At 40.4% G+C, this 12,883-nt stretch overlaps 1 protein-coding gene across 9 annotated transcripts in view; it reads right to left on the bottom strand.

Annotated features, from left to right (window-relative positions):
- The window catches only part of LOC146305598 (adhesion G protein-coupled receptor L3), a 299,312-nt gene that overhangs the window by 203,314 nt on the left and 83,115 nt on the right, over positions 1-12,883 (bottom strand). For all 9 annotated transcript variants that reach the window (XM_084711654.1, XM_084711646.1, XM_084711647.1 and 6 more), the window contains exon 3: positions 10,562-10,785. In XM_084711654.1, the coding sequence (XP_084567780.1) occupies positions 10,562-10,616 (55 nt within the window). In that variant the 5' untranslated portion in view covers positions 10,617-10,785. The remainder of the gene's footprint in view (positions 1-10,561; positions 10,786-12,883) is intronic.

Here is a 12,883-nt window from a genome sequence, read left to right as displayed (position 1 = left end):
AATTACTGTCTGACCCCTGCTGTTATGCATTGTGGGAAACCCTGTGGTATTGCACGCCCACCATTTTTGCCCTGTGAGCTGGTCTGCGGGGTTACTTAGCCATTCTCTCCCGGCCGTGTCCAGACACCACAAACATATACACACTCTTACACACGCGCGCACATTATGCAGCCTAATGTAAACTAAGCATCCACTGCCACTTGACCTCGCTGTCAATATCTGTCCTCATTAAACACCATTCAGCCAGCTGCAAGTCCACTTTAAATGGCATCATTCAGCGCTTACCAAATTATGCCCGTGTAACTGGGCTGAATGAATGGGGAGTCTAACTCATTTATTTGGAAGATATACACAGGTCCCAGTATGGACACCTATAAAACATGCAGGGGCATTTAACCCCACCCTGCCATTCTTAATGTTGCTGTCATTCATCCCTCTTCGGTTGCAAGTTCTGACAGCAATTTGGCAATGTCAAGCAGTCACTACGGATGCCATGGGCAGCAAAGGCCATTCTTTTATTCTCCATATCAAGCAGGTATTGATTTTCCACTCATTACAGAAGAACATAAAAAGGGAAGGGGGATTTCTGAGCGCCATGCCAAATGCCACACAAAATGTTGCTGGGGATGAAGTGAGAACCAAGACTGAATACAAAGAAAAGTGGATTTTAAAACCAGTATGTGTACTTTAAATTAAAATCTAACAATACAATTCAAATAAGGCCAAATGTCCCGACAAAGAGACTGTTATACAAAAAGCTAAAAAAAAAAAAAAAAAATTAGCATTCAGAAAGGAGCTACGGAATAAAGCTGGCATCCAAATGACAGCTGTGGAGGCCACCCTTAGGGTAGGTATAAAAGCGAAGTAATTTTTTTTCCGTAAGTGCAACACTATTATCTATTTTCAGGAAGCCTTGTGTGGCTTATGGGAGAGGCATAATCCATTCCCAGGAAGAAAGAGAGGAAACTGAAAAAGTCTGTCGAAGCATTAAACCCTAGGCATCATCAAAACCAGTTTCAAAGCGATCAAACTTTTAGGTGAAAGTCAAGCAACAAAATTACACAAAACTACTTTTGCTGGCAATAAATTGCTCCATCATTAAATTCAAATCTGTGGATGTTAAGTCAGAACTCTTATGTTTATCATCATGCGTGGTGCTACATTTTCATGCCAGCACAGATCAAGGGCAGCGAGCGTGCACCAGGGACGTGCTAATGTCAACGGGCACAAGCTGTTTTCCTGCCTCCGCCTGTTTAGTACTTTTGTGGCCTTGCCTTGACATTTATTGCACCAGTATGTGCAGTACAATCCACATTCCAAGCTCCAGTTTGAGGGATGTCGTACGCGTTTTCAAAAGCCTCATCTAGTGCGAATGAGGCATACTATCTTGCACAACTAAACTCCGACAAAATAAACACACACACAAAGAGGCTGGAAATAAGAGGTTTTTTTTGCCAAGGCAGTGTGGCTCTAGGGATGGCAGAGTCAAGCGGTTCACCATCCTGAAATATCTCAACTTTTGGATGGACTGCCATGAGATCTTGTACAGACATTCATGGTCCCTAGAGTATGAATCTTCCTGACTTTGGTGATCCTATGACTTTTCCTCTAGTTTCACCATGAAGTTGAAAATTGTGGAGTGAAAATTGGCTGTGACATCCATGTCCCCTTCAATGAACTGTAATAACTTTAATGAGCACCTGACTTTTCCTCCAGAGCAGGGCTCCCCAACTCTTCCATTTAAATGACTATTTCATTATAAAAGTACATCACAGCAATAATCAAATTTGCTGAGTTTCTTAGGACCTCATAACAAATTTGAAGTGTTCACTGAAACGCTAGAGGGCTTTTAATTTGAAAAGAGTCCAGGAAATGTGGTGTAACTTTAACAGGGCAAAGGGGACTGGATCAAAACAAGGCTTCATACTAAAATACTGTAGTGATGACCCATATTTCCCATCATGCCTGGACTGAGTAGTCTGTTGTGTTAGCTGCTGTATAGTCCAAAATGCAAAATGTTACTTTTTGGTAGTGTTTGCACCATGTTCTGTTCAGAACATGGTGGTTAATGTTGGCAGCGTTTTTGTGCTGGTTTATAATTTGAACTGTCCCATTTCTTGAGCCCAGCTGTATTTTGCTCCTGTGTTTTGAAGTTTTAAAGCTGAACGTCACTAAGGATTGACACTGCTGAGAGCTGCTCGCCATCTGTCGATTACTATTTAAGGGAATTTTTATTTGTATTTTATTTTGCCACTGAGCAACGCAATAACAACAAGTACGCAACCCATTTTGAGTCCCAACCCTAAGTTTGGGAAAGCATTAGACCCAAGGCATCATCAAAACCAGTTTCAAAGTGATCAAACTTTTAGGTGAAAGTCAAGCAACAAAATTACACAAACTACTTTTGCTGGCAATAAATTGCTCCGTCATTAAATTCAAATCTGTGGATGTTAAGTCAGAACTCTTATGTTTATCATCATGCGTGGTGCTACATTTTCATGCCAGCACAGATCAAGGGCAGCGAGCGTGCACCAGGGACGTGCTAATGTCAACGGGCACAAGCTGTTTTTGTATAAATATAACACAAACGTAAACAACACATTGTATGTTTCTGTACGATTTGTAAGTATTTCATCAATTCACTTCATCGTTGAAAAGTATATGACACGCACTGTGTATATATGTAAAATATACTGTCCATTAGTGAGGCGCAGTTGAGTTGAGTTCAGGCACACATAAATCATCCACCCACACAAACATATTATTTTCTGCAATTTAAAGACCTGCACCCGCACTTTTACCAGTCTCTGTGGACCATACTGCCTTTTAAACAATATCATAAATGATGTTGCTTTGCGGGTGATTTCTTGATTGTGTGTTGTACTGATGTATGAGAGTTTTCTTTCACAATTTAATGATTGAGGAGGCAGATTTCTCCAGAGGAAACTGAATTAATCAATAACGTTGCACTGCTGCGCCTCGAGCGTAAAAACGCACACAGCTTATCTCTTAGGAGACGCACCGTATTACCCACCTGCTGCCCATCCACTTTTCATAAGAGCGTTATGACGGTGTCATGACCTGACCTAGCCGATCTGCAGAATAATCGCAGTGCCATGAATCACTAGCTTGGAGGCTTGTAGCAATCTATATACCTAAAATACAACAACAACATCAAAAAGCAATTGCCCTAAAATTCCTAAAAGTTACAAATATAATGCAACATATGTTTTGTATAAAATAATTATCAATTAATTTCTTTTGTATTGTTTATGTACTGTCTGTATGCATATAAAATGTATGTGTAGTATAAGCACAGCAGTCATACAAAATATAAGCAAGATGTACGCAGTCTGGTTAAAAGTGGTCATAACAATGTGAAACAAAAGACAGAATTTTTATATGTTCATATGCAAAATAGATATGGTGAATAATGGGGACAGACATGTTAATGTTTCTGAACTGAACACTGACTTGAGCCCAACCTGAAACACTTCAAACCCTGCTGTGGTAATGACAAAATAGGCTTATTATGTGATTGTTCTTAAAATTTGAGCTCAGCCTGACACCTGTCTAACACCTGGAACCATTATTTGACCAATTTATGAATAAGTACCTCGTTCAGCTGCATCTCACCTGTGGTTATTGGATGGTTGTTGAGATTGGTACACACCGAAAAAAAAGTCCTCCCGGCCCACTTTTGTAACACTAAGCCTTCCGCTGCCCACTCGTATTGCACCTCAAATATATAAGGATTGTTTTCTTCTCGTTGATTTGGGCGTACAAAACCTGCAGTCATTAAACTCTTTTCTGTTTAATTCCATAAGAGTGAAGCTACGTAACTATAATCACCCCCCACCTCACCTTCATTCAGCATTGTTATTTCCTTATTCTCTTAATCCAATGTCGCATACAAATGCATACATGATTTAGCCCTGCACTGATGTGCTGTATCTGCCTGTACATTATGCTGCTGCAAATGAATGACTGACATCCACCCACTCCAAAGCCCACTTATTTTCAATGCTTCAAGAGGCATCTCACAGTCACAACAAAACAGTACATGCCTCAGTAGGCTCTACAAAGAACTTTCTCCCGCTTTGAAATATGAGCTCAAATAAATCATTTGTTTAATTAATTAAGCAAATTAGGCAAATCCAGGGATGCCTTGGCGGATGGAGTCTGTGCCCTGGCACAAGGAGATTAATTAAGTGGATCGGGTACGGGAACAGTGAGACTGACATTGGAGTTTAATGCTCGTGTTTGGTTAGATGCGGCTAACTTTAGCACATTGGTGCGGATGCCTCGACGTGAGCAACAAAAGGTGTCTGCAAGGTGCAGGTTGGCTTGGATTCAACTCATGTGAAAGCTCTGCGAGAGAGTGAAGGAAAAAAGGGAAAGGCAAAAACGGCAAGGACGTTACATGTGATGTTTTTGTGCGCGTTTCTTTGCCCCTTTTGCAGAATTGCCACTTACCTGGCCATAGCTGTGCTTACATGGATTCTAATATTTCACAAATAATCATAAAAATAGCCTGATTAGAATAAAAGTGCCTCATGTAAACACCTCAGATGGTAGAGGCTGGCCAGATCGAAAGGAATTTTCAATCAGCTTGAGAGGGGTGGTGTAAACATTTCAGTAGGAAAATTACTTCTATGTAAATGCTTATTCTGATCGTCGCACTCTGGTTCGAATAATGGTGCGCTCCATTTACCTTAGGTTGGAGCTCGGAATGCCGTCACACTAAAGTTGACAGTCTTCCAGTGCAGAAAATCAGAAAAAAAACTTTTTGTGCTTGATAACACCGAGCTATTATGCACATACAAACACCATTAGCAGCCATCTTGGATTTTGGATTTTGGTGAGGTTCCTCTAACTTTCCAAGTTGGAAATCTGGCGGCATTCCAGTGGATATTTTCGACTGGGACCCGGAAATTCAGACTTCCAGGTTGAAATGGAACGCACCATGAATATATTCTTTCTGTAAATGTCTCTTCCACACGGGGGGAGGTGTCATGAATGAGTTTCCAGGAGGAATAAAAACAACATGATGGCAGCAAAACAGAACTTTTAACAGATTTAAAGAAGCTTGTACTGTATTTATTATTCTTATACAGTGCTTTATCATACCTACCTTTATTCTTAATTTGTATAGTATTCCTATCTGTAATTATTGTATTCAACTACTTTAACTTAAGTGTGCTGAATTACCAAGTCAAATTCCTGTGTACTGTTTACATTTAGTGAATAAAGCGATTCTGACCCTGACTCTAATATTATTCCCAGGATACAGTGTGGGTCCATCTTGAAAATAATCAATAATCATCACTTCTTCTTCTTCTTCTTCTTCTTCTTTGTTTACTGGCAGTTGGCCAACTGGAGCCACTTCTACTTCTTCTTCCGTTATATTTCCAGCAGATTAGACACTTCACAGCTGGCAGAACCACTGTTACAAAGTTGTATTCTGATTAATACCTTAACTATCTTAACCAGTAGTTGACAACAGTAACTGAAATGTATAGCTTCTTCTCTATTTTTCCATTTTCTTTTTTTTTCTAATGTTCTTTTTTTTCTCATTTTTCCTTCTTCAACAAATGGCTCTGTCAGACAAAACAATGTCGAATGAGGTGCAATTACTAAATAATCGATTAATGATCATTAACATGCCTCCTTTGGGGCATGTACACATTTGAGTGATTACTTTATTTAGTGTCCATGTGAACAGTTAAGTTGGAAGAGTTTCAGCCTGATTGAAGAAATATTGTCCATATAAAAAGCAAAAGCTCCAAAAACCTACAAACACACACATATGCTGAGCAGATGCGTTGCGCACACGTCCGCCTCGCCGTCCTGTCCATCCCTCATTACGCACCTATCCCACCCCTGCAGGATGGGATATCTGCCTCCAGGCTTGATGTATGGACTAGTACCTGACCATGAAAAATATGTGTCAGACTTCACGCTTTCGTCTCTTGCGTTGGTCCACGAGCCGTCATCCATTACAGCTCGCTGCGTCTCAGATTCCACGGGGTGGTATTAAGTGGAATGAATATAAAATCCTTCCTGGAGCATTTTACATGCGGAGAAACGCATGATTAATGTGCTGCTCAGGCATGGCCAGAGTGTTTGGGGGACATTGCTTTTCCATTGTTATTCACTGTTACCAAAACAATGACAGGGACGCATTTTACTTATTTCTCAACCCACTGACTGCATCTGTGATAGAACATTTTATTAATCTTGCAAGACTTCGTTGCTATACCTCCACAAAACACACAAACAAAATACACAAACTCCACCCACACATCCCCCACCGCTCCTTAAGCTGTGTTCTATCATTGACTTTTTCTTCGTCTTGCTGCTGTGACACTTGTCCAGAAATATTCCTCATTTTCCTCAGATAAGTGTAGAGTGTCAGACAGTTGGGTACGTGCTGACATACAAATAAAGACAAGAAAGGGCAGGACGCTGTGCAGCTCCAATGTGTGTGTTAGTGTGTGCATTTTTCTTTTTGAACACGTGTTGTCATTATTATATGCAACTAGGCATGTGTGTCAACAGAAACAGTGCTATCCCCTGTGTTTGAATCCATCCATCCGTGCACATGTGAGTGCAAGCCTGTGCCTGACTTGTATATAGACAAAAGGGGAAGCTATAGATCCCAAAGTAGGCCAGCATCCCCTGGAGTACACATTTCCAACACTCACAGGGAGAAACACGCACAATGACACCACGGTGAATATTCCCACTGAAGCTTCCCCAGCTGCAGAACAATTCGCTGGTAACATCTGGCCGTGTCCGCTTATAGCATCAGGGTTGGGTTGGGTGTTAAATGATTGCTTTTTTTTCTTAATAAAACTGCCAAATTATTTACTTGGGGTGTCAAACACTTCATCAAACAAGCCAGAAATGCTCAATTGTGGTTCCTTCGGGGCATTAGTTACAGCACCAAAAACTGCAAGATGGTTTGTCAGTTCGATGTCATCTACTCCTACGGGATCAATGAGTGATTGATTGTTGGGCTACGAGGAACAAAGCAGAATGATTGATTTAAAGGACTGCGAAGGTGTTTTTGCACGTTTCAGCCCATTTATAACAAATCATACATGCATTGCTGCTGACCATTTTCCAAATGGTACAAACCGCTTTCAGGATTTGATGGATGTTTTTTCCTACCTTTTCATACCACAATGACATGAATTAAAACCGATGGCAGCCTCGAAGGTAGGAAAAAGCTACCACCAATCCAGAAAACTATGATATGTTTGGAAAAAGTGATGCTGCATTAATGCGGGGTATATTAGATTTGTGGTAAATGGGCTCAAACATGTAAAAACACAACTTATTCTGGTTGTGCTTCATTCAAAGAAGGTGTGTCTCAAGTAGAAAATGTGTGATTTCACTTTATTTCACAGCACAGGGCTGTTGTAATGTGGACTTAATTACCCTCTAAAGTCGAATAAGGATACAGGGTGTGATACTGTCTAATGAAAAACATATCATTTCTAGATTTTATCTTACTTAATACAAAGTACAGCTTGTTACGCCTTATTAGTGTATCATTAAATAAAGTGTGACCCTTATTCCTTTCAATAAACTGGCGGTCATAGTAGTGTCTGCATCGGACACGTTTCAGCCGCATTACTCAGACATATATCTTCTTGAAGCCGGTTCACATCCATCCCCCGTGAAGCTTTCTAATTGGCTGCAGCTGGTTGTCCTACAGTTAGTGTTTATCCAGCCAAACAGAGCATCAATATGCACCTCTCTAATCCCAAGACACGCTTAAATGCCTTTTGTTCCGATTGGTGTTTGTGGACAATAGATTTGTGCTTAGAAGGCAGTGTGCACATCTTAAAACAACTAATAAAACCTAATAATAATGTGCTAAAATGCAGCCGACAAACTGAAGATTCACATGGAGAGGTTAAGAGATGCGTGCATGCTGTGTGACTGACACATGTGTTGTAGACAGCACTTCTGAGTCACAGCTAATTAAATAGAAGGTCAAGAGGTTAAAACAAGACCTAATAACACCGACCACAGGTTATCTATTACACGGTTCATCAAGGTGTATGCTGGCCTGCGTGGCGCTCCTCCTCCTCAAGGTTTGTGTACCCTGAAACTGATGGTGAGGATTACAACAAATACAAGACATGCAGTATGCTACTATATCTCTAATATTCTGAATAAACTGTACTAGAAAATGATAGATGGTTAAAATAGTATTGGCAGGACCAGTGCCTCACAATTGTTGAATTTTTAATGTTGCATTCCTCCTCTCGATAAATATTAGAGTGGGAAAAAATAAATGTATGCTTAGGTATGAGCACTATACGGTGTATCTCCATCTCACCAAGTTGTTTTGAGATTAATATTGTATAGGTTTTTGCTGTTTAAAGTTGACCTCAATTTGAATTCTGCTCACTTTCTCTGTGAGGAAATATATACTACAGCAATACTGCAGCCATTGTATTGTATTGTATTTTCCTTTTTCTATATTAAGATTGAACTGATGTTTCCAATGGCAGCAGTGGTCAGTTGATCCAATGTGTCTGTCAATGACATTAGTTCTGTCACTATTGTTGATCCAAAATTCTTTTCCAAATATGACAGCAGTCATTTTCTGCATCTTTTGGCAGCAGATCAGTTTGAAATATTGCGGAGAGTAACGGAGCACGTAGGAGCAGCCACAGTTAGCTGTAGCGGTAACCCGCTCCTTTCACTGTTCTTTGCTGTTTGCAAAAATGATGAGAAAAGACTAATTATTGTCTGACTTCTTTATTAAAATGACAGTAATTTGTTAAGCAGCCCCCAGAAATCTGTGACTTCTAGTATTAAACTGCATTTGTGGTTACCACTAGGACTGAAATCTTCAAGACTGCCACTTTAATACAATATGTTTGTTTTTTGTTTGTTTCTTTTTACTTTTTTCTACAAGCACATGTCGTACTAGCTATCAACTGTTATACCGTCTGTCCTTTAACACCATTAAACATTTGGGAAGAACCATCCTGCTGTTAAGTTTGTATTCCACTCGGAGAGTGCAAGCTGGCCAACATTAGTGCTGATTCCCGCTCGGCTTTAGTTTTCATTCATGTCATTTCAAGCTCCCACACACAGCACTATGTCCATCCCACATGAAAGAAAGGACGGGGTCAGGTTAGTGTCAGCTGGTTCTTTTTATGGGTCCAGTTAGCAAAAGACCAGACTGTCAAAACCCACAATAACATGTATTCTTGTGATCTCAGGCGTCTGTGTATTACTGCATGATTTCAGTACCCAACATGGAGTTAAGGTACAGAGGAACCATGTAACGTTGGGAGCGCACAGATGGGACTACAGCATAAAACACCGGTCCACAGCTGGTTAAGTACCCGTGTAGACATCAGAACTGAAGCATTATTGTGAACCACAGAGATACTGAACCAATCAAATTACCAGTACCTACATCGTCGGAACAAAAAGTTAATTTACAAAGTGACTGAATAAGTTCACAAGTTGAAACGAACACCACGGATATATTGTACAAACTGACAGTTCAACTTTAAAAATGCAACCTACAGTCCTTAGTCTGTCTTTGTAGCTCTTTTGGCTGACTAATAGAACACCAGCTGCTCAACTTCTGGTCAATAGAGCTCTCCCAAGAGCAATGCATGACATATTGCTGTCCCTGACCTCTTTTGATTGAGCATTAAGGCAAAACTAACAATGCCAGAAAGTGTGCATTCATCAGCATTGGTTGTGAGCCCAGTAGCAATCGTCCTGCATGGATATCATAGCATAGAAACTATTCAATTAGCGTCAAATCTCCTATTAATGGTTTTTGCCATATTGTGTTAACATTGCTATTGCCCTAATCCCCACATCTAAACCCCGGTTGATTGTGAGCAACGGCCCTGTCTGCACACACACACACACACACACTTCCACACACACCCACAAACCACCCGACCACCACCACTGACGTCTTTTAATCTGAATTTAAATGACTTCATTTAGTTTGTTTTTGAAACAATCCACCGAAGGCCAAAAGGGAAACGCTGTGAAACCACCTTTTACAGAGACAAGGGAAAAGAAAGACTTTGCGACTTAATCTTAAGATCTTAATGCGTGAAATGATAAAAGAACCTTTTTTATTCTCCTCCTAAACAAGCGCCACAAAGCCAAAGCAGTGTTAATGATTCTTTGAAAGTAATTTCAGTTCATTTCCTATCGCCAGGAGAGTAAGAGACTGAGACAAGAGAAAGAGGGACAGATCTAAAAATAGAAAATCAGAGAGGGAAAACAGACAGAGAGTGCAAATAAGAAAAGTGTAGGAAAAAAAAGTTTAGAGAGTAAAAAACTGATAATTAGCAAGAGGAGCTAGGATAGACACCGAAAAAAAAGACAGATGTAAAGTCAGAGGCTATTATCGCAGTTGGCTGACAGAAACTGGCACTTTAATTCTGATCAGCTTCAAACCACGCCAGTCACAAGACGCAAGGGGTGTGTTTTTGTGCCCACATCTGCATGTCCACATAGACATAAACACACACGAGCGCTAATGAGCCGAACTCACCCAGAGCGGCTGGTGCAAAGAGGCTGGCGAGGACAAGCAGGCGTGCGGTCCACATGGCCTCCTCCTCTTACCGCCCCGCTGCCGAAGGTCCCAGTTGAGGTCAGTCTTTTGCTGGCAAATGCCAGAATCGGGTGCTTTCCTCTATGGCACTGTTCCCTCCACTGTGCCACTCTTCCCACAAGACCGCAAGTCCCGTTGCTCCGGTGCCAAATGCTGTCCAAAGTCTGTCATGAAAAAATAAAAAAACATACATGTTAGCTGAGCAGGAGACTTGTTTGGAGTATTGAGTATCAGCACGGAAGCTAAGTAATGTACTGTTCTGGATGGGGTCAGCGACAAAAAGGTATTTTCGCCTCTTAAAAAGGGTCCACCTGAAAAAAATCAGTATCAGTTTAAGTGTGCACTATATTTTGAATATCTTCACCCCTTAATTTTGCAGTCAGCTGGCCCATTCTGATGGGAAAATGCTGTTATGCGAGCCAAATATCGCTCTCTCCAAACCAAACTCCATAAGGAAAATGATTAATTTTATCTCAAAGAACAAAGGAGTTGCTGGTCTACCATCACCTTGATCTGTTAGCTTGTTTGTGTAATTGTGTGACCTGGGTGAATCCAAACTATACTGAAGTCACACAATATTGCTAACAAACTAACAGATCGAGGCAGTGGTAGATCAGCAACTCCCTTGTTCTTTGAGATAAAATTAATGATTTTGCCTATGGAGTTTGGTTGGTTTGGAGAGAGCGATATTTGGCTTATATAAGGGCAGCATCCTGCCAGAAAAGGCTGTCTGATGGCAAAGTAAAGCGGTGGAAATACTTAGAGCATACATTTAAACTGAAGCTGAATTTTTTTAGTCAGACCTACCAGCATGTGTGCTGGTTCTCCTGTCTGCTTTTCTGACCAGCATCTACTCTTGGTTATACACATGACATAGTCTTATCTATGCCTTTAAGTGAATGAGTTATTTGTTCATTTACAGGAACATTAGGCATCTTTTCCTGTAAGAAACACAACAGATGGATGCACCGTGGCTTTATCATCCTTGCGCGCGGTCCTTATGGCATCGTGGGTTTCAAGTTGTCATCAAGTGACTGGGTGCAAGTTGCTCAGTCTCCAGTCAGCTGAACTCATACCGGGTGCAATCAACCAAACACTAAGACAGTGCGAACCACAAGATGTATTTTGGGATATTCTGTTGTTGTTTGCTCATCAATGTGTTAACTCCCCCACCTTACCAACAAATCACTCCCACAGAGAGACAAGGAGAGCGTGATGAGGCGCATGCTGTTTTGGGCTTTGGTGGACAACTATGGGTGTGTATGCAGTATAATTCGTGTATGTCTTTGAGCACGCATATGCGCTCCAGACCTTTTGTGTGTTCTTGCTAGGCCTGATGGTAATTGACATAAGAAACGCGGCGGTGTTTTCCCTTTCCTGTGGACATAAGCCGTAATTTCACAGTTTGAGTTTCTGCACCTGTGGCTGTACACTGTAAAAAAAATCATACAGGAATTTCGGTGGAATCTACTCGTCTTTTCTCATTAACTTAACAGAAATATACTGTTGTATTTATTAAAGTTAATCAAACTTAAAACTCGTAGTTATTTACTTTCAGAACATTTCAGAGCTTAGACTTTTGATATGAAATAAGCTGAATGAGAGTTCAGTCAACTCATGACATTAAATTACTAAAGAAACAATCAGCAGGCATACAAGTTTTATTTATTCAAGTTAATCAAACTCTAAATCTCTAGTTCTAACACTTAAGAGCTCATAAACATGAATTCTTCAAGTATTTGGACTTGAAATAATGATCTGAATGAATGTACTATGCAGAGATCAATCAACTATTTATTTATGTTTCCAAAGATCCACAAACTGGCAAACTTCCTAGCATGCACTCTTTAATTTAAAACTCTCCTCAAATCCTTGTTTTCTTATAGTTTAAAGAAAGTACATGTAAAGTAAAACTGAATTAATATCAAGTTTATTTTCATTGCAAAATTACCTTAACTTGTCTTTTCAAATTCAGTCAACTTAAAATTTTAAGGCAGCACAGACGCAAGCTTTTTTAAGTTAAGACAAATTATTTTTTTTACAGTGTATCTGCACGGCCTGAGAAACGACTACTGTGTTTGCAGGCATCGTTCCAAAACTTCAGTCAACAAAATGGCCACACAGATCTGAAGAGCTAAATGAACCTGAGCGACCCTTGACCTCCTCCAAAGCTCACGTGAGCGCCGTCACTGGATGAAGTCATCGCCGAGTTATTGCTTGTTGACATGAAATGAATTGCAGACGTCACATGTGATTTACATG

This window comes from Lutjanus erythropterus, chromosome 23 (assembly GCF_056507025.1).
Source record: "Lutjanus erythropterus isolate fLutEry1 chromosome 23, fLutEry1.hap2, whole genome shotgun sequence".
In the NCBI taxonomy this organism is placed as follows: domain Eukaryota; kingdom Metazoa; phylum Chordata; class Actinopteri; order Lutjaniformes; family Lutjanidae; genus Lutjanus; species Lutjanus erythropterus.
Note: the sequence above shows the minus strand (reverse complement) of the source record. Positions and strands in the feature narration are given on the sequence as shown.